Below are 22,499 nucleotides of genomic sequence, written 5' to 3' on the forward strand. Positions count from 1 at the left end.
TTGGGATATGTACGTACGGTCACTGGGGACTGTTGTGGTAAACTCAATGTTATCGGATGGTTAACAAACGTGACCGACCTCCCCGATTCGGTCTTATGTAGCAACATTTGAAATTGTGTTTCGTACATTGGATAAATGTAGAGACTCGGAGCTAGAAAATGGTACATCATACGACAGTTGAGGAACAATGGGGAAGTAATTCTGCTTTGAAAGTTGATAAACTTGTAACCCCACTTTTTAGAAAATGGCCCTTGAATGTTTTGGTACCTACTGGAGAGCTCTTTGTCTACACCCTCTTAAGCATTAGCCCCACCCATCTCTTTAAGGATTCACATATGAGGCCATGTGCTAAACAGAGTGAGTAGTGTAGTAAACAACCAAAGATTAAGACTAATAGTGGTCAAAGTAGTAACCTACAATAAGGAAAAACTCCAGGTAAAAACATTGTCTGACATGTACATTAAATACAATAGATGGCTGTAATCACACCTGGCTAACTTGATGGGTCCTGTATTCATCTGGTGAAGTGTTCTGTTTAGACATCTAGCTAACTAAACAATTAACCGGCATAATCCCAACTCCTCCTACTGTTAGGTTCTAAATATCAGAGTAAGAACTCAACGGACACTGAAAGCTTAAACCAAGTTTATTCATCCCAAATGATCGAACAGCTGAACCAACAAAAACATTCACACAGCACTGATATTTAACCCTTCCTCCTATGCCGAGTCTCCTCCTACACATCTGAACAACCAATTCATCTCTGTTGAGAGGCAGAACCTTGGTGATATCTGTTCTACCTCACTTCATCTGACCTCTCACTCCTCGGCTGTCATGGTGACTGGTACCAGACTGTCTCTTCTCCTCCCAGAGGATCCCAGATGGCAAACAATAACATATCCTGACTTAATGTAAACGTTATACATTACCCTCCCTCTCTCTGGCATATCCTGACATAATGTAAACCTTATACATTACCCTCCCTCAGTGACATAATGTAAACGTTACATTACCCTCCCTCAGTGACATGAATACGTATATTTCATATTCTCAGAACCCAACAACGCCTTTTATATAATGATTCAACATATCAGATGGCTATGGTAGGCTACGAAAGCCTTTTATATAATGATTCAACATATCAGATGGCTATGGTAGGCTACAAAACCTTTCAAAGAGCTGAACGCATTTTCAACAAATGTACCTTTTTCTAGTTTAGTCATGTTGATCTTAGAAGTGTTTACGTTGCAGGTTGACTTGCAACGTCCCGTACATTGGATGGCCAGATCAACAGGAAGTATTGACTCTACAGCTAAACATATATAACTCTACAGCTAACCCTCTTCATCCACTGGCTGTAACATTACATTATATAACTCTACAGCTAACCCTCTTCATCCACTGGCTGTAACATGACATTATATAACTCTACAGCTAACCCTCTTCATCCACTGGCTGTAAAATGACATTATATAACTCTACAGCTAACCCTCTTCATCCACTGGCTGTAACATGACATTATATAACTCTACAGCTAACCCTCTTCATCCACTGGTATCACATTAGATAACTTCATAAAAAATAGTATCCCTTTGAGATGAATTCATGGAAATAGACAAATAATTTTATCAAACATTAAAATATTAAGAGACTAACTAGAAATGATTTCCATAGAAACTAGGTGAAAAGACAGTTCCCTTTTGGAGTACAGTAACCATCCTCATCCTGGTTCCCTGAGTGTCTGGCGGAAAGTCATAACACCTTAGACCAGGTGTGTGTCACACCTTGGAGAAGGCTGTCAGCAGGGCTCCAGCGAGAACCAATGAGAACGCCATGCCCAGGATGAGGAAGTTACACCAACCCTGAGGACGAGAGGAGAGGTCATTTAAGCAATATAAGCGATTGACCATATACCACACCCTTCTCGGGCATTATTGCTTAATTATGCCACGGCATTGTTGAATACTATTCAATTCTGATTGGCTAGAAGGGCATTTAAGGGGTAATACCAGACGGACAGGTAGTAAAGATGTTGCACACCTCTGAAGGTGGCAGCTACCATTATTTTACTGTTGCAGCATCTGAGGACCTAAGGAGGTGAACATTCACTTCTCCTTCTGCTATCTGAGGACCTAAGGTGATGAACATTCACTTCTCCTTCTGCTATCTGAGGACCTAAGGTGATGAACATTCACTTCTCCTTCTGCTATCGGAGAACCTAAGGAGGTGAACATTCACTTCTATCTGAGGACCTAAGGAGGTGAACATTCACTTCTCCTTCTGCTATCTGAGGACCTAAGGTGGTGGACATTCACTTCTCCTTCTGCTATCTGAGGACCTAAGGAGGTGAACATTCACTTCTCCTTCTGCTATCTGAGGACCTAAGGTGATGAACATTCACTTCTCCTTCTGCTATCTGAGGACCTAAGGTGATGAACATTCACTTCTCCTTCTGCTATCTGAGGACCTAAGGTGATGAACATTCACTTCTCCTTCTGCTATCTGAGGACCTAAGGTGATGAACATTCACTTCTCCTTCTGCTATCTGAGGACCTAAGGTGATGAACATTCACTTCTCCTTCTGCTATCTGAGGACCTAAGGTGATGAACATTCACTTCTCCTTCTGCTATCTGAGGACCTAAGGTGATGAACATTCACTTCTCCTTCTGCTATCTGAGGACCTAAGGTGATGAACATTCACTTCTCCTTCTGCTATCGGAGGACCTAAGGTGATGAACATTCACTTCTCCTTCTGCTATCTGAGGACCTAAGGTGGTGAACATTCACTTCTCCTTCTGCTATCTGAGGACCTAAGGTGATGAACATTCACTTCTCCTTCTGCTATCGGAGGACCTAAGGTGATGAACATTCACTTCTCCTTCTGCTATCTGAGGACCTAAGGAGGTGAACATTCACTTCTCCTTCTGCTATCGGAGGACCTAAGGAGGTGAACATTCACTTCTATCTGAGGACCTAAGGAGGTGAACATTCACTTCTCCTTCCTTTAATTTGTTCTTAACTGACTTGCCTAGTTAAATAAATAAAATCCTCCCATGTTTCTCATTTGACCAGCTGTTTTCAGCAACTGGTATTGTTGAAGTCGGTTGTCCTATTGACGTATTTACTAGCCTAGTGTTTGATATGAGATCTCATCTGTCATGAACAGTGTCCTGACGAGAGAGAAGCTTTTCTACGGTGAAATGGCGTCTCATCAAATCAAATCAAATCCAATTTATTGAGAAGTACTCCAGATATAACAAACTGACCCCAGCCCCCCGACATAAACTACTGCAGCATAAATACTGGAGGCTGAGACAGGAGGGGTCAGGAGACACTGTGGCCCCATCTGAGGACACCCCCGGACAGGGCCAAACAGGAGGGATATAACCCCACCCATCAGTCTCATCAGCTCATTGTTGTGATCTGTTTTATTTGCACCAAAGAAACCAAGTGAGGTTGGAAGGCCAAGGACTTATGAAGTCCAGCAACCTGGGTTAGTCTTTATAGAAATGCCTAGTGGGCGTCGTCCCAACCACGTAGTCTTATTTACAAGATATATAGAAATGACTAGTGGGCGTCGTCCCAACCACGTAGTCTTATTTACAAGATATATAGAAATGACTAGTGGGCGTCGTCCCAACCACGTAGTCTTATTTACAAGATATATAGAAATGACTAGTGGGCGAAATGGATTTGTCCATGTGTTCACATACAGCTGACAGTCGAAATGGATTTGTCCATGTGTTCACATACAGCTGACAGTCGGTAAACAGCATCACAACAAACAGGATGAGGGGCAGACACCGGGTAGCTACGTCTAATAGTAATGGATTCATCCCTATGTCCGTTGACACAAACTCTGCATCACAACCGACAGGATGAGGGGCAGACACCGGGTAGCTACGTCTAATAGTAATGGATTCATCTCCATGTCCGTTGACACAAACTCTGCATCACAACCGACAAGATGAGGGGCAGACACCGGGTAGCTACGTCTAATAGTAATGGATTCATCTCCATGTCCGTTGACACAAACTCTGCATCACAACCGACAGGATGAGGGGCAGACACCGGGTAGCTACGTCTAATAGTAATGGATTCATCTCCATGTCCGTTGACACAAACTCTGCATCACAACCGACAAGATGAGGGGCAGACACCGGGTAGCTACGTCTAATAGTAATGGATTCATCTCCATGTCCGTTGACACAAACTCTGCATCACAACCGACAGGATGAGGGGCAGACACCGGGTAGCTACGTCTAATAGTAATGGATTCATCTCTGTCTGTTGACACAAACTCTGCATCACAACCGACAGGATGAGGGGCAGACACCGGGTAGCTACGTCTAATAGTAATGGATTCATCTCCATGTCCGTTGACACAAACTCTGCATCACAACCGACAGGATGAGGGGCAGACACCGGGTAGCTACGTCTAATAGTAATGGATTCATCCCTATGTCCGTTGACACAAACTCTGCATCACAACCGACAGGATGAGGGGCAGACACCGGGTAGCTACGTCTAATAGTAATGGATTAATCTCCATGTCCGTTGACACAAACTCTGCATCACAACCGACAGGATGAGGGGCAGACACCGGGTAGCTACGTCTAATAGTAATGGATTCATCTCCATGTCCGTTGACACAAACTCTGCATCACAACCGACAGGATGAGGGGCAGACACCGGGTAGCTACGTCTAATAGTAATGGATTCATCTCCATGTCCGTTGACACAAACTCTGCATCACAACCGACAGGATGAGGGGCAGACACCGGGTAGCTACGTCTAATCGTAATGGATTCATCTCTATGTCTGTTGACACAAACTCTGTACATGCCTGTGTGTTGCAGCTCGAGAATCGGTATGTTAGATTTACTCAGTGGATTTATTTTTTATTAAAATTAGTACATGGACAAAGAATTGTGTAGTTGGTACCAAAATGCGTGCATGTTGGTCTGATACCAGTCAACAGTTTGGACACCGACTCATGCAAGGGTTTTTATTTATTTAGACTATTTTCTACATTGCAATATAATAGTGAAGATCAAAACTATGAAATAACACATATGGAATCATGTAGTAACCAAAAAAGTGTTAAACAAATCAAAATATATTTTATATATTTGAGATTCTTCAAATAGCCACCCTTTGCCTTGATGACAGCATGGCATTCTCTCAACCAGCTTCATGAGTTAGTCACCAGGAATGCATTTCAATTAACAGGTGTGCCTTCTTAATGCGTTTGAGATATTTGTAACTCACATGTTTCTATAAGTTTGCTTTGGTAATATATGTGGTAACATATTTTTGAATAGAACGGTTACGTACCTTTACCTCCTTAAAGACCACCACTCCCCAAAGAGCTGCAATCAGACCAGGACCCTACAGAGAGACACACTTAACACAGTAAAGTGGGGCGGCAGGGTAGCCTAGTGGTTAGAGCGTTGGACTAGTAACTGGAAGGTTGCAAGTTCAAACCCCCGAACTGACTTGCCTAGTTAAATAAAGGTAAAATAAATAAATAAAAACAGTACTGCCGTAGCGTCGACACAGTACTGCCGTAGCATCGACACAGTACTGCCGTAGCGTCGTGCCGTAGCATCGACACAGTACTGCCGTAGCATCGACACAGTACTGCCGTAGCGTCGTGCCGTAGCATCGACACAGTACTGCCGTAGCATCGACACAGTACTGCCGTAGCATCGACACAGTACTGCCGTAGCATCGACACAGTACTGCCGTAGCATCGTGCCGTAGCATCGACACAGTACTGCCGTAGCATCGACACAGTACTGCCGTAGCATCGACACAGTACTGCCGTAGCGTCGTGCCGTAGCATCGACAACAGTACTGCCGTAGCATCGACACAGTACTGCCGTAGCATCGACACAGTACTGCCGTAGCATCGACACAGTACTGCCGTAGCAGACACAGTACTGCCGTAGCATCGTGCCGTAGCATCGTGCCGTAGCATCGACACAGTACTGCCGTAGCATCGACACAGTACTGCCGTAGCATCGACACAGTACTGCCGTAGCATCGTGCCGTAGCAATCGTGCCGTAGCATCGACACAGTACTGCCGTAGCATCGACACAGTACTGCCGTAGCATCGTGCCGTAGCATCGACACAGTACTGCCGTAGCATCGACACAGTACTGCCGTAGCATCGACACAGTACTGCCGTAGCAGTGCCGTAGCATCGACACAGTACTGCCGTAGCATCGTGCCGTAGCATCGACACAGTACTGCCGTAGCATCGACACAGTACTGCCGTAGCATCGACACAGTACTGCCGTAGCATCGACACAGTACTGCCGTAGCATCGACACAGTACTGCCGTAGCATCGACACAGTACTGCCGTAGCATCGACACAGTACTGCCGTAGCATCGTGCCGTAGCATCGACACAGTACTGCCGTAGCATCGTGCCGTAGCATCGACACAGTACTGCCGTAGCATCGACACAGTACTGCCGTAGCATCGACACAGTACTGCCGTAGCATCGACACAGTACTGCCGTAGCATCGACACAGTACTGCCGTAGCATCGACACAGTACTGCCGTAGCATCGTGCCGTAGCATCGTGCCGTAGCATCGACACAGTACTGCCGTAGCATCGACACAGTACTGCCGTAGCATCGTGCCGTAGCATCGACACAGTACTGCCGTAGCATCGACACAGTACTGCCGTAGCATCGACACAGTACTGCCGTAGCATCGTGCCGTAGCATCGACACAGTACTGCCGTAGCATCGACACAGTACTGCCGTAGCATCGTGCCGTAGCATCGCCACAGTACTGCCGTAGCATCGCCACAGTACTGCCGTAGCATCGCCACAGTACTGCCGTAGCATCGACACAGTACTGCCGTAGCATCGACACAGTAGGCCGACACAGTACTGCCGTAGCATCGACACAGTACTGCCGTAGCATCGACACAGTACTGCCGTAGCATCGTGCCGTAGCATCGTGCCGTAGCATCGACACAGTACTGCCGTAGCATCGACACAGTACTGCCGTAGCATCGTGCCGTAGCATCGACACAGTACTGCCGTAGCATCGACACAGTACTGCCGTAGCATCGTGCCGTAGCGTCGACACAGTACTGCCGTAGCATCGACACAGTACTGCCGTAGCATCGTGCCGTAGCATCGACACAGTACTGCCGTAGCATCGACACAGTACTGCCGTAGCATCGACACAGTACTGCCGTAGCATCGTGCCGTAGCATCGTGCCGTAGCATCGACACAGTACTGCCGTAGCATCGACACAGTACTGCCGTAGCATCGTGCCGTAGCATCGACACAGTACTGCCGTAGCATCGACACAGTACTGCCGTAGCATCGTGCCGTAGCGTCGACACAGTACTGCCGTAGCATCGACACAGTACTGCCGTAGCATCGACACAGTACTGCCGTTGCATCGACACAGTACTGCTGTAGCATCGTGCCGTAGCGTCGACACAGTACTGCCGTAGCGTCGACACAGTACTGCCGTAGCGTCGACACAGTACCGCCGTAGCCTCGACACAGTACCGCCGTAGCGTCGACACAGTAGCGTCGACACAGTACTGCTGTAGCATCCTGCCGTAGCGTCGACACAGTACCGCCGTAGCGTCGACACAGTACCGCCGTAGCGTCGACACAGTACCGCCGTAGCGTCGACACAGTACCGCCGTAGCGTCGACACAGTACCGCCGTAGCGTCGACACAGTACCGCCGTAGCGTCGACACAGTACCGCCGTAGCATCGTGCCGTAGCATCCACACAGTACTGCCGTAGCGTCGACACAGTACTGCCGTAGCATCGTGCCGTAGCATCGACACAGTACCGCCGTAGCGTCGACACAGTACCGCCGTAGCGTCGACACAGTACCGCCGTAGCGTCGACACAGTACCGCCGTAGCGTCGACACAGTACCGCCGTAGCGTCGACACAGTACCGCCGTAGCGTCGACACAGTACCGCCGTAGCGTCGACACAGTACCGCCGTAGCGTCGACACAGTACCGCCGTAGCGTCGACACAGTACCGCCGTAGCATTAATATAGCACTGCAGTAGTATTAATATAGCCCTGAAGTAGTATTAATATAGTACTGCAGTGGTATTAATAACAGTGCAGCCGTATTATTAGTATAGTACTGCCGAAATATTAGTGGTATTAATGTAGTATCGCTGTAGTATTAATATAATACCGCTGCAGTATTAACACAGTACCGCTGCAGTATTAACACAGTACCGCTGCAGTATTAACACAGTACCGCTGTAGTATTAACACAGTACCGCTGTAGTATTAACACAGTACCGCTGTAGTATTAACACAGTACCGCTGTAGTATTAACACAGTACCGCTGTAGTATTAATATAGTACCACTGTGGTATTAATATAGCACCACTGTAGTACTAATGTAGTATTAATATAGTACCGCTGCAGTATTAATATAGTACCGCTGCAGTATTAATATAGTACCGCTGCAGTATTAACACAGTACCGCTGCAGTATTAATATAGTACCGCTGCAGTATTAACACAGCACCACTGTAGTATTAACACAGTACCGCTGCAGTATTAATATAGCACCACTGTAGTATTAACACAGTACCGCTGTAGTATTAATATAGCACCACTGTAGCACTAATGTAGTATTAATATAGTACCGCTGTAGTATTAATATAGTACCGCTGTAGTATTAATATAGTACCACTGTAGTACTAATGTAGTATTAATATAGTACCGCTGTAGTATTAATACTCACCGTGGTTATTATGGGGAAACTGACCACAGCACTCAGGTAGGTGTTGGCCAGAAACCAGCAGCAGGTAGCAATACCCCACATCACCCCAGAGACAAAGCCTGGATGAAAATACACAGTGTAAATAACCCAACAATCTAACCAGGCAGTGTAGCACTAGTCTGGGTGTGTGTACCAGGTAGTATAACTCTCTAGGTGTATGTATGTACCAGGTAGTATTGCTCTAGGGTAGACTCTAGGTGTATGTGTGTACCAGGTAGTATTTCTCTAGGGTAGACTCTAGGTGTGTGTACCAGGTAGTATTGCTCTAGGGTAGACTCTAGGTGTATGTGTGTACCAGGTAGTATTGCTCTAGGGTAGACTCTAGGTGTATGTGTGTACCAGGTAGTATTGCTCTAGGGTAGACTCTAGGTGTATGTGTGTACCAGGTAGTATTGCTCTAGGGTAGACTCTAGGTGTATGTGTGTACCAGGTAGTATTGCTCTAGGGTAGACTCTAGGTGTGTGTACCAGGTAGTATTGCTCTAGGGTAGACTCTAGGTGTGTGTACCAGGTAGTATTGCTCTAGGGTAGACTCTAGGTGTGTGTGTACCAGGTAGTATTGCTCTAGGGTAGACTCTAGGTATATGTGTGTACCAGGTAGTATTGCTCTAGGGTAGACTCTAGGTGTATGTGTGTACCAGGTAGTATTGCTCTAGGGTAGACTCTAGGTATATGTGTGTACCAGGTAGTATTGCTCTAGGGTAGACTCTAGGTATGTGTGTACCAGGTAGTATTGCTCTAGGGTAGACTCTAGGTGTATGTGTGTACCAGGTAGTATTGCTCTAGGGTAGACTCTAGGTGTATGTGTGTACCAGGTAGTATTGCTCTAGGGTGGACTCTAGGTGTATGTACCAGGTAGTATTGCTCTAGGGTAGACTCTAGGTGTATGTATGTACCAGGTAGTATTGCTCTAGGGTAGACTCTAGGTGTATGTGTGTACCAGGTAGTATTGCTCTAGGGTAGACTCTAGGTGTATGTGTGTACCAGGTAGTATTGCTCTAGGGTAGACTCTAGGTGTATGTGTGTACCAGGTAGTATTGCTCTAGGGTAGACTCTAGGTGTATGTGTGTACCAGGTAGTATTGCTCTAGGGTAGACTCTAGGTGTATGTGTGTACCAGGTAGTATTGCTCTAGGGTAGACTCTAGGTGTATGTGTGTACCAGGTAGTATTGCTCTAGGGTAGACTCTAGGTGTATGTGTGTACCAGGTAGTATTGCTCTAGGGTAGACTCTAGGTGTATGTGTGTACCAGGTAGTATTGCTCTAGGGTAGACTCTAGGTGTATGTGTGTACCAGGTAGTATTGCTCTAGGGTAGACTCTAGGTGTATGTGTGTACCAGGTAGTATTGCTCTAGGGTAGACTCTAGGTGTATGGTGTACCAGGTAGTATTGCTCTAGGGTAGACTCTAGGTGTATGTGTGTACCAGGTAGTATTGCTCTAGGGTAGACTCTAGGTGTATGTGTGTACCAGGTAGTATTGCTCTAGGGTAGACTCTAGGTGTATGTGTGTACCAGGTAGTATTGCTCTAGGGTAGACTCTAGGTGTATGTGTGTACCAGGTAGTATTGCTCTAGGGTAGACTCTAGGTGTATGTGTGTACCAGGTAGTATTGCTCTAGGGGTATATGTGTGTACCAGGTAGTATTGCTCTAGGGTAGACTCTAGGTATATGTGTGTACCAGGTAGTATTGCTCTAGGGTAGACTCTAGGTATATGTGTGTACCAGGTAGTATTGCTCTAGGGTAGACTCTAGGTGTATGTGTGTACCAGGTAGTATTGCTCTAGGGTAGACTCTAGGTGTATGTGTGTACCAGGTAGTATTGCTCTAGGGTAGACTCTAGGTGTATGTGTGTACCAGGTAGTATTGCTCTAGGGTAGACTCTAGGTGTATGTGTGTACCAGGTAGTATTGCTCTAGGGTAGACTCTAGGTGTATGTGTGTACCAGGTAGTATTGCTCTAGGGTAGACTCTAGGTGTATGTGTGTACCAGGTAGTATTGCTCTAGGGTAGACTCTAGGTGTATGTGTGTACCAGGTAGTATTGCTCTAGGGTAGACTCTAGGTGTATGTGTGTACCAGGTAGTATTGCTCTAGGGTAGACTCTAGGTGTATGTGTGTACCAGGTAGTATTGCTCTAGGGTAGACTCTAGGTGTATGTGTGTACCAGGTAGTATTGCTCTAGGGTAGACTCTAGGTGTATGTGTGTACCAGGTAGTATTGCTCTAGGGTAGACTCTAGGTGTATGTGTGTACCAGGTAGTATTGCTCTAGGGTAGACTCTAGGTGTATGTGTGTACCAGGTAGTATTGCTCTAGGGTAGACTCTAGGTGTATGTGTGTACCAGGTAGTATTGCTCTAGGGTAGACTCTAGGTGTATGTGTGTACCAGGTAGTATTGCTCTAGGGTAGACTCTAGGTGTATGTGTGTACCAGGTAGTATTGCTCTAGGGTAGACTCTAGGTGTATGTGTGTACCAGGTAGTATTGCTCTAGGGTAGACTCTAGGTGTGTTCTTCATGGCAGCGCAGTAGATCAGGAAGTAGACCGTACTGGTCAGGAATATCCCACTGAACTGGGCAAACACATAGTCCAGATCTATACACACACACAGAGAGACAGAGAGAGACAGAGAGAGAGAGAGAGAGAGAAAAGAAAATATCAGCCAGGTGCTGCTGGAGATAGAGATATATAGAGATCACAATGTATCTCTGCCATTATGGTGGCACCAGAGATATATAGAGATCACAATGTATCCCTGCCATTATGGTGGCACCATAGAGATATATAGAGATCACATTGTATCTCTGCCATTATGGTGGCACCATAGAGATATATAGAGATCACAATGTATCTCTGCCATTATGGTGGCACCATAGAGATCACAATGTATCTCTGCCATTATGGTGGCACCATAGAGATCACAATGTATCTCTGCCATTATGGTGGCACCATAGAGATATATAGAGATCACAATGTATCTCTGCCATTATGGTGGCACCATAGAGATATATAGAGATCACAATGTATCTCTGCCATTATGGTGGCACCATAGAGATGTATAGAGATCACAACGTATCCCTGCCATTATGGTGGCACCATAGAGATGTATAGAGATCACAACATTGTATCTATGCTGTTATGGTGGCACCATAGAGATGTATAGAGATCACAACATTGTATCTATGCTGTTATGGTGGCACCATAGAGATGTATAGAGATCACAACATTGCATCTATGCTGTTATGGTGGCACCATAGAGATATATAGAGATCACAATGCATCTCTGCCATTATGGTGGCACCATAGAGATGTATAGAGATCACAACATTGTATCTATGCTGTTATGGTGGCACCATAGAGATGTATAGAGATCACAACATTGTATCTATGCTGTTATGGTGGCACCATAGAGATGTATAGAGATCACAACATTGTATCTATGCTGTTATGGTGGCACCATAGAGATCGTAACGTTGTATCTCCATTTGAAAGTAGTACATTTTCTTTTGATGTTTGAAAAAAGTGCAAAGCTAATATTGGTGATTTACCGCCACCTGCAGTGCTGGAGCCATGAACTGAATCTTTTGACATAATGACGGTCTAGGAACAGTGGGTTAACTGCCTGTTCAGGGGCAGAACGACAGATTTGTACCTTGTCAGCTCGGGGGTTTGAACTTGAAACCTTCTGGTTACTAGTCCAACGCTATAACCACTAGGCTACCCTGCCGCCCCACCTCCAACAATAACTAAAATCTCAAATAATTCTGCCCAAAAACAAAAGCCAATCTCTCGAGAGAGCAGCGGTGAGGGGGAGAGACGGGTAATGCAGCTGTGAAGGGGAGAGACGGGTAATGCAGCGGTGAAGGGGAGAGATGGGTAATGCAGCGGTGAAGGGGAGAGACGGGTAATGCAGCGGTGAAGGGGAGAGACGGGTAATGCAGCTGAAGGGGAGAGACGGGTAATGCAGCGGTGAAGGGGAGAGATGGGTAATGCAGCGGTGAGGGGGAGAGACGGGTAATGCAGCTGACGGAGAGAGACTGGTAATGCAGCGGTGAGGGGGAGAGACGGGTAATGCAGCTGTGAAGGGGAGAGGCAGGTTATGCAGCGGTGAGGGGGAGAGACGGGTAATGCAGCTGAAGGGGAGAGACGGGTAATGCAGTGGTGAGGGGGAGAGACGGGTAATGCAGCTGACGGAGAGACGGGTAATGCAGCTGACGGAGAGAGACTGGTAATGCAGTGGTGAGGGGGAGAGACGGGTAATGCAGCTGACGGAGAGACGGGTAATGCAGCTGACGGAGAGAGACTGGTAATGCAGCGGTGAGGGGGAGAGACGGGTAATGCAGCTGTGAAGGGGAGAGGCGGGTTATGCAGCGGTGAGGGGGAGAGACGGGTAATGCAGCTGTGAAGGGGAGAGACGGGTTATGCAGCGGTGAGGGGGAGAGACGGGTAATGCAGCTGTGAAGGGGAGAGGCAGGTTATGCAGCGGTGAGGGGGAGAGACGGGTAATGCAGCTGTGAAGGGGAGAGACGGGTTATGCAGCTGTGAAGGTGAGAGACGGGTAATGCAGCGGTGAGGGGGAGAGATGGGTAATGCAGCGGTGAGGGGGAGAGACGGGTAATGCAGCGGTGAGGGGGAGAGACGGGTAATGCAGCGGTGAGGGGGAGAGACGGGTAATGCAGCTGTGAAGGGGAGAGACGGGTAATGCAGCTGTGAAGGGGAGAGACGGGTCATGCAGCTGTGGAGAGACGGGTCATGCAGCTGTGAAGAGACGGGTCATGCAGCTGTGAAGAGACGGGTCATGCAGCTGTGAAGAGACGGGTCATGCAGCTGTGAAGAGACGGGTCATGCAGCTGTGAAGAGACGGGTCATGCAGCTGTGAAGAGACGGGTCATGCAGCTGTGAAGAGACGGGTCATGCAGCTGTGAAGAGACGGGTCATGCAGCTGGGAAGAGACGGGTCATGCAGCTGGGAAGAGACGGGTCATGCAGCTGGGAAGAGACGGGTCATGCAGCTGGGAAGAGACGGGTCATGCAGCTGGGAAGAGACGGGTCATGCAGCTGGGAAGAGACGGGTCATGCAGCTGGGAAGAGACGGGTCATGCAGCTGGGAAGAGACGGGTCATGCAGCTGGGAAGAGACGGGTCATGCAGCTGGGAAGAGACGGGTCATGCAGCTGGGAAGAGACGGGTCATGCAGCTGGGAAGAGACGGGTCATGCAGCTGGGAAGAGACGGGTCATGCAGCTGGGAAGAGACGGGTCATGCAGCTGGGAAGAGACGGGTAATGCAGCTGGGAAGAGACGGGTAATGCAGCTGTGAAGAGACGGGTAATGCAGCTGTGAAGGGGAGAGACGGGTAATGCAGCTGTGAAGGGGAGAGACGGGTAATGCAGCTGTGAGGGGGGAGAGACGGGTAATGCAGCTGTGAAGGGGAGATACGGGTAATGCAGCTGAAGGGGAGAGACGGGTAATGCAGCTGAAGGGGAGAGACGGGTAATGCAGCTGAATGGGAGAGACGGGTAATGCAGCTGTGAAGGGGAGAGACGAGTAATGCAGCTGTGAAGGGGAGATACGGGTAATGCAGCGGTGAGGGGGAGAGATGGGTAATGCAGCGATGAGGGGGAGAGACGGGTAATGCAGCGGTGACTGGGAGAGACAGGTAATGCAGTTGTGACGTACCAAACTGGCTTGCCCCGGTGAAGTGGCTGTCATGATGTGCTGCGTGGTTCTTAATGTAGAGAACTGGAACAAAAGAGGTACCGTACAACAAACCTGCTGCCACAGCTAGGAGAGAACCACTGGAGGGAGAGGGGGGAGAGAGAGAGAGAGAGAGGGGGGAGAGATTAGAAAACACAGCTAGGAGAGAAGCACTGGAGGGAGAGGGGGGAGAGAGAGAGAGAGAGAGGGGGGAAGAGATTAGAAAACACAGCTAGGAGAGAAGCACTGGAGGGAGAGGGGGGAGAGAGAGAGAGAGAGGGGGGAGAGATGAGAAAACACAGCTAGGAGAGAAGCACTGGAGGGAGAGGGGGGAGAGAGAGAGAGGGGAGAGATTAGAAAACACAGCTAGGAGAGAACCACTGGAGGGAGAGGGGGGAGAGAGAGAGAGGAGAGAGATTAGAAAACACAGCTAGGAGAGAACCACTGGAGGGAGAGAGAGAGAGAGGGGGGGGGAGAGAGAGAGAGAGAAGGGGGAGAGATTAGAAAACACAGCTAGGAGAGAACCACTGGAGGGAGAGAGAGAGAGAGGGGGGGGGAGAGAGAGAGAGAGAAGGGGGAGAGATTAGAAAACACAGCTAGGAGAGAACCACTGGAGGGAGAGAGAGAGAGAGGGGGGGGGGGGAGATTAGAAAACACAGCTAGGAGAGAACCACTGGAGGGAGAGGGGGGAGAGAGAGAGAGGGGAGAGAGATTAGAAAACACAGCTAGGAGAGAAGCTAGGAGAGAAGCACTGGAGGGAGAGAGAGGGGGAGAAAGATTAGAAAAAACAGCTAGGACAGAACCACTGGAGGGGGAGAGAGGGGAGAGAGATTAGAAAACAGCTAGGAGAGAAGCACTGGAGGGAGAGAGATTAGAAAACACAGCTGAGAAATGAAAAGCCTCCCGCTCTGCAAATGTTAAGCGTGTCGAGCCTATGTTAAGATACGTACACCAGTCGTTTGGTCCGCGGTCTTAGTGTGTCAACCCACGAGTCATCAGACGACGTCCCACCATCTGCATTTACACACTGCACACACGCACACACACAGTATTAAAATCTGCTCCACATTGATCAGCATCCAGACTGTTGTAGAGTGACTCAGGCTAGGAACAGCAGTGTGTCTCACGCCGTCTATGAGTAGTGGCTCCTCCTCTTCTGGTCTGGAGGACTGACTGTGAACATCACTCTTCACAAAGAAGAAGATCACAGCACTGAGGAGAGAGAGCACTGTTACACACCATGTTACACACCCTGTTACACACCCTGTTACACACCACCACACACCCTGTTACACACCACCACACACCCTGTTACACACCACCCCACACCCTGTTACACACACCCTGTTACACACCACCCCACACCCTGTTACACACCACCCCACACCCTGTTACACACCACCCCACACCCTGTTACACACCACCCCACACCCTGTTACACACACCCTGTTACACACACCCTGTTACACACCCTGTTACACACCCTGTTACACACCCTGTTACACACCACACACCCTGTTACACACACCCTGTTACACACCATGTTACACACCACCACACACCCTGTTACACACCACCACACACCCTGTTACACACCACACAACCTGTTACACACCACACAACCTGTTACACACCACACAACCTGTTACACACCACCACACACCCTGTTACACACCGTTACACACCACCAAACACCCTGTTACACACCACCAAACACCCTGTTACACACCACCAAACACCCTGTTACACACCACCAAACACCCTGTTACACACCACCAAACACCCTGTTACACACCACCAAACACCCTGTTACACACCACCAAACACCCTGTTACACACCACCAAACACCCTGTTACACACCACCAAACACCCTGTTACACACCACCAAACACCCTGTTACACACCACCAAACACCCTGTTACACACACTATTACACACCAAACACCATGTTACACACCCTGTTACACACCCTGTTACACCACCACCACACACCCTGTTACACCACCACCACACACCAAACACCATGTTACACACCCTGTTACACCACCACACACCCTGTTACACCACCACCACACACCCTGTTACACCACCACCACACACCCTGTTACACCACCACCACACACCCTGTTACACCACCACACACCACCACACACCCTGTTACCACACCGTTACACACCACCACACACCCTGTTACACACACCCTGTTACACACCGTTACACACCACCAAACACCCTGTTACACACCACCAAACACCCTGTTACACACCACCAAACACCCTGTTACACACCACCAAACACCCTGTTACACACCACCAAACACCCTGTTACACACACTATTACACACCAAACACCATGTTACACACCCTGTTACACACCCTGTTACACCACCACACACCCTGTTACACCACCACCACACACCAAACACCATGTTACACACCATGTTACACACCCTGTTACACCACCACCAACACCCTGTTTACACCACCACCACACACCCTGTTACACCACCACCACACACCCTGTTACACCACCACCACACACCCTGTTACACCACCACCACACACCCTGTTACACCACCACCACACACCCTGTTACACCAACCACCACACACCCTGTTACACATCCCTCCACGTTACACACCCCGTTATACTCCCCCCGCTACGCCCCACCACCACAAAAACACCCCTCATTACCTGAGCAGACAGCATCCTGCTCCACAGTAGTTGAGTGTTGGGTTAGAAACTTCCTCAGCATCGATCCCAAACCAGCCAAACCTAGAGATACACACACAGTGTGTAAGGGTGTGTGAGGTGTGTGTGTGTGTATCTCTAGGTTTGGCTGGTGTGTGTGCGCGCGTACCTGGAGCTTGCCCAACCAATGAGGAGGTTGAAAGAGGCCCAGATGAGGAGGCCCAGACCCAGACCGATGGTTTTCACTATGGGGACCACCGTGATGTTACCTACACACACACACACGGATTAAATACTTACCTGTAGCCCAGATGGCCCCCCCCAGCATGGCTAGAGGTATATTGACCTATAGCCCAGATGCCCCGCCCCCAGCATGGCTAGAGGTATACTGGCCTGTAGCCCAGATGCCCCCCCCCAGCATGGATAGAGGTGTACTGACCTGTAGCCCAGATGCCCCGCCCCCCCAGCATGGCTAGAGGTATACTGACCTGTAGCCCAGATGCCCCGCCCCCCCAGCATGGCTAGAGGTATACTGACCTGTAGCCCAGATGCCCCGCCCCCCCAGCATGGCTAGAGGTATACTGACCTGTAGCCCAGATGCCCCCCCCCCCCCAGCATGGCTAGAGGTATACTGACCTGTAGCCCAGATGGCCCCCCCCAGCATGGCTAGAGGTATACTGACCTGTAGCCCAGATGGCCCCCCCCAGCATGGCTAGCGGCCAGAAGGTGGGAGACCCCAGAATAATGTTGACCACCAGAGATACGCTCCAGACTGCTGCACACAGCACCCACTGGAAGAACAGACCTGCAACACACACACACACACAACAAATCAAATGTTATTGGTCACATACACCTGCGGTACCACACTGCCAACAGCCGTAGCAAAGGTGATTTGGACACACTTGGGGTGCATTCAGCAGGACACAGTGTTTTGGAAATGTTCAGATATAAATAGGCTGTGTGTGTGGGGGGGATATAATGTATAATAAGGAATCACATGAGCTCTATTCATGGTATTTCTTGGTTTGGCAAATGCCTTTCTTACTAAACAGGAGCATTGATTAGTGATGACGTAGCCTAATCAATCAGTGATCGATAGGTATTACACAATAAGGAAAGTTGCGTTTGGAAATCCTCGGGAACAGTGGAAAGTTCAGAACACATAACATGTAATCGTACAGGAAAGAAGGTTAAACAATGTCAAGTTACCAGACCCACGAAACACCAGGAATAAACCAAGTGTCGTCTTTTAAAGCCGTTTAACCAGTCCCCGGTTAACACGTTGAGTAAACTAGCTAACGTTAGTTCTGAAGGCGTTGAACTCATTATACATTTGTCTCGCTTCGTCCTTACCGTCTCCAGTGGGTATCTTCTTCACCGGGACAAAGTTAGAACCGTAAAACAGAACGGCCACCCCGCACGAGACGAAGCCGTAGGTTAGGTCGGTGCCGTTGGACGAGTTAGTCACGAGCTGCACCGAATACTTCCCGAGTTGTCCGGTATTCACACCTGAAACAAGCACAAACTGGTCTGACACAGTAGTAGCCCATACAGACCCGTAGGAAATGACAAGAGACCTACGGTAACAAACCTGTAGATGTGTTCAATTCGGCGTCACATTGTACCGCCTGTAGTGTCGCTAGGAGCAGACATACACTGCTAACAACACTCAACAATAACATGACCGCAGAGACGACTAGATACGAGCTGACTACTAACCTAGGCTACATTAACCAGCTGTTTCAATATACTACTTAGACGTTAACGGTGTAGACCGGTTCTACAACTCTGCAAGGTACTGACAACTGCGGTGCGGAGGAGTTACACTTCCGTGTACATCACATGACCACCGTGCAGTTCGTTTTGCACCGCTGGGCAATATTAACCCCAAAGATGGTGGATAAATAAGAGTTTTACTCAGGCCGTTTTACCATTGGATATTTTTTGTTGTTGTCAATGTTCCTGTCAGTGTATGTTTCCTCTTTCTGCTTTTCCATCGCTGCATTGTGGGAGGATCTATTGTCAACCAATCATTAGGGTGTTTTTGTTTGACCCACGCAAACCTGACCAAAGATATGACTGAAACAGGAACCAATTTTGCCACAGTAGAGTTTGCCAGTTTGTAGTCCTGAAACCTGGATATAAATTACCTCTTTTTCGTTCAGCCATTTCCCTATGGGGAAAGAATAGGGTTTTGGAATAAGGTCTGAGGTTAACAGGTTTAGATATCAGTCAGTTAACATGACCTTTTTGAGAGCGAGAGAGATGCCCCTACTTTCTCACAGGCCCTCATTAGCATATGACCAATCAGGTTGCAATATGCAAATAACACCACATCTCTCCTTTTCACAGAACAAAGAATAGACTGCCTTTGTCTCAGCAGACTCAAGGGATTATTCTGATTTTGTATCAACAGACCTGAAGGGATTGTTCTGAGCAGGTACATCCAGGATGACCTTGGGTGTTGGTGGTTCTGACCTTGTTCTGGGTGTAGCAGGTGCATCCAGGATGAACTTGGGTGTTGGTGGTTCTGACCTTGGGTGTTGGTGGTTCTGACCTTGTTCTGGGTGTAGCAGGTGCATCCAGGATGACCTTGGGTGTTGGTGGTTCTGACCTTGGGTGTTGGTGGTTCTGACCTTGGGTGTTGGTGGTTCTGACCTTGTTCTGGGTGTAGCAGGTACATCCAGGATGACCTTGTTGGTAGTTCTGGCAATGCGATGTGTCGGACTGGGGAAGACACTTGAATCTTCTCTTGTGGAGCTTTGTTGTTCTCAGGTCCATCCATATAGATGAGGTGATATCTGTTCCGGTGCTGCATGTTCCCTCAGCAACAGTTGTTATGGCTTTTGAGTCAGTCCCCCACTTCTGTTTTCCAGGTGGGAGTCAGCTGAGGTCGCTGATTCTGAGGTTGCTGATTCTGTGATGCGTTGCTGATCTGCACTACTTCTCTCCTTTTTCCTTTGAGCTCATCGCAGCTGTGGGAGTGATGGGTCTAGTGGTGATGGGTCTAGTGGTGATGGGATTGATGAATCTAGTGGTGATGGTTCTAGTGGTGATGGGTCTAGTGGTGATGGGAGTGATGGGTCTAGTGGTGATGGGAGTGATGAGTCTAGTGGTGATGAGAGTGATGGGTCTAGTGGTAATGGGTCTAGTGGTGATGGGAGTGATGGGTCTAGTGGTGATGGGTCTATTGGTGATGGGAGTGATGGGTCTATTGGTGATGGGAGTGATGGGTCTAGTGGTGATGGGAGTGATGGGTCTAGTGGTGATGGGAGTGATGAGTCTAGTGGTGATGGTCTAGTGGTGTGGGAGTGATGGGTCTAGTGGTGAGTGAGTGATGGGTCTAGTGTGATGGAGAGTGATGGGTCTAGTGATGATGGGGAGTGATGGGTCTAGTGGGGATGGGTCTAGTGGTGATGAGAGTGATGGCTAGTGGTGATGGGAGTGATGGGTCTAGTGGTGATGGGAGTGATGGGTCTAGTGGTGATGGGTCTAGTGGTGATGGGAGTGATGGTCTAGTGGTATGGGAGTGATGTCTAGTGTGATGGGAGTAGGATGGGTCTAGTGGTGATGGGAGTGATGGTCTAGTGGTGATGGGAGTGATGGTCTAGTGGTGATGGGAGTGATGGGTCTAGTGGTTGATGGGAGTGATGGGTCTAGTGTGATGGTCTAGTGGTGATGGGTCTAGTGGTGATGGGAGTGATGGGGTCTAGTGGTGATGGGAGTGTGAATGGGTCTAGTGGTGATGGGAGTGATGGGTCTAGTGGTGATGGGAGTGATGGTCTAGTGGTGATGGGAGTGATGGGTCTAGTGGTGATGGGTCTAGTGGTGATGGGAGTGATGGTGATGGGAGTGATGGGTCTAGTGGTGATGGGTCTAGTGGTGATGGGAGTGATGGGTCTAGTGGTGATGGGAGTGATGGGTCTAGTGGTGATGGGAGTGATGGGTCTAGTGGTGATGGGAGTGATGGGTCTAGTGGTGATGGGAGTGATGGGTTCTAGTGGTGATGGAGTGATGGGTCTAGTGGTGATGGGGTCTAGTGGTGATTGGAGTGGATGGGTCTAGTGGTGATGGGAGTGATGGGTCTAGTGGTGATGGGAGTGATGGGTCTAGTGTGATGGGGAGAGTGATGGGTCTAGTGGTGATGGGAGTGATGGTCTAGTGGTGATGGGAGTGATGGGTCTAGTGGTGATGGGAGTGATGGGTCTAGTGGTGATGGGAGTGATGGTCTAGTGGTGATGAGAGTGATGGGTCTAGTGGTGATGGGAGTGATGGGTCTAGTGGTGATGGGAGTGATGGGTCTAGTGGTGATGGGAGTGATGGGTCTAGTGGTGATGGGAGTGATGGGTCTAGTGGTGATGGGAGTGATGGGTCTAGTGGTGATGGGAGTGATGGTCTAGTGGTGATGGGAGTGAGTGGGTCTAGTGGTGAGGGAGTGATGGTCTAGTGGTGATGGGAGTGATGGGTCTAGTGGTGATGGGAGTGATGGGTCTAGTGGTGATGGGAGTGATGGGTCTAGTGGTGATGGGAGTGATGGGTCTAGTTGGTGATGGGAGTGATGGGTCCTAGTGGTGATGGGGAGTGATGGGTCTAGTGGTGATGGGAGTGATGGGTCTAGTGTGATGGGGTGATGGGTCTAGTGGTGATGGGAGTGATGGGTCTAGTGGTGATGGGAGTGATGGGTCTAGTGGTGATGGGAGTGATGGGTCTAGTGGTGATGGGATGGGTCTAGTGGTGATGGAGTGATGGGTCTAGTGGTGATGGGAGTGATGGGTCTAGTGGTGATGGGATGGGAGTGATGGGTCTAGTGGTGATGGGAGTGATGGTAGGGTGATGGGAGTGATGGCTAGTGGTGATGGGTCTAGTGGTGATGGGAGTGATGGTCTAGTGGTGATGGGGAGTGATGGGTCTAGTGGTGATGGGAGTGATGGGTCTAGTGGTGATGGGGAGTGATGGGTCTAGTGGTGATGGGAGTGATGGGTCTAGTGATGATGGGAGTGATGGGTCTAGTGGTGATGGGAGTGATGGGTCTAGTGGTGATGGGAGTGATGGGTCTAGTGGTGATGGGAGTGATGGTCTAGTGGTGATGGGAGTGATGGGTCTAGTGGTGATGGGAGTGATGGGTCTAGTGGTGATGGGAGTGATGGTCTAGTGGTGATGGGAGTTATGGGTCTAGTGGTGATGGGAGTGATGGGTCTAGTGGTGATGGGAGTTATGGGTCTAGTGGTGATGGGAGTTATGGGTCTAGTGGTGATGGGCGTGATGGGTCTAGTGGTGATGGGAGTGATGGGTCTAGTGGTGATGGGAGTGATGGGT

General features: G+C 48.9%; 1 protein-coding gene across 2 annotated transcripts; it reads right to left on the bottom strand.

Moving 5' to 3' along the window:
* Positions 1-628: 628 nt before the first annotated feature.
* LOC109879251 (transmembrane protein 144) lies at positions 629-19,188 on the bottom strand. Of its 2 annotated transcripts, XM_031815971.1 has the most exons (12): positions 18,775-19,188; positions 18,537-18,692; positions 17,863-17,985; positions 17,350-17,449; positions 17,184-17,264; positions 15,617-15,701; positions 15,440-15,516; positions 14,472-14,590; positions 11,272-11,391; positions 8,765-8,862; positions 5,339-5,392; positions 629-1,862 (listed from the first exon to the last, which is right to left on the bottom strand). In XM_031815971.1, the coding sequence occupies exons 1-12, from the start codon at positions 18,863-18,865 to the stop codon at positions 1,779-1,781; spliced, it is 1,188 nt and encodes a 395-aa protein (XP_031671831.1). In that variant the 5' UTR covers positions 18,866-19,188; the 3' UTR covers positions 629-1,778. The 2 variants fall into 2 exon arrangements, with proteins under 2 accessions (XP_031671831.1, XP_031671832.1); XM_031815972.1 differs by lacking the exon at positions 5,339-5,392 and having other exon boundaries at positions 18,775-19,063.
* Between the last annotated feature and the right edge of the window lie 3,311 nt (positions 19,189-22,499).

Source organism: Oncorhynchus kisutch, unplaced genomic scaffold, assembly GCF_002021735.2.
Source record: "Oncorhynchus kisutch isolate 150728-3 unplaced genomic scaffold, Okis_V2 scaffold719, whole genome shotgun sequence".
NCBI classification, from domain to species: Eukaryota; Metazoa; Chordata; class Actinopteri; order Salmoniformes; family Salmonidae; genus Oncorhynchus; species Oncorhynchus kisutch.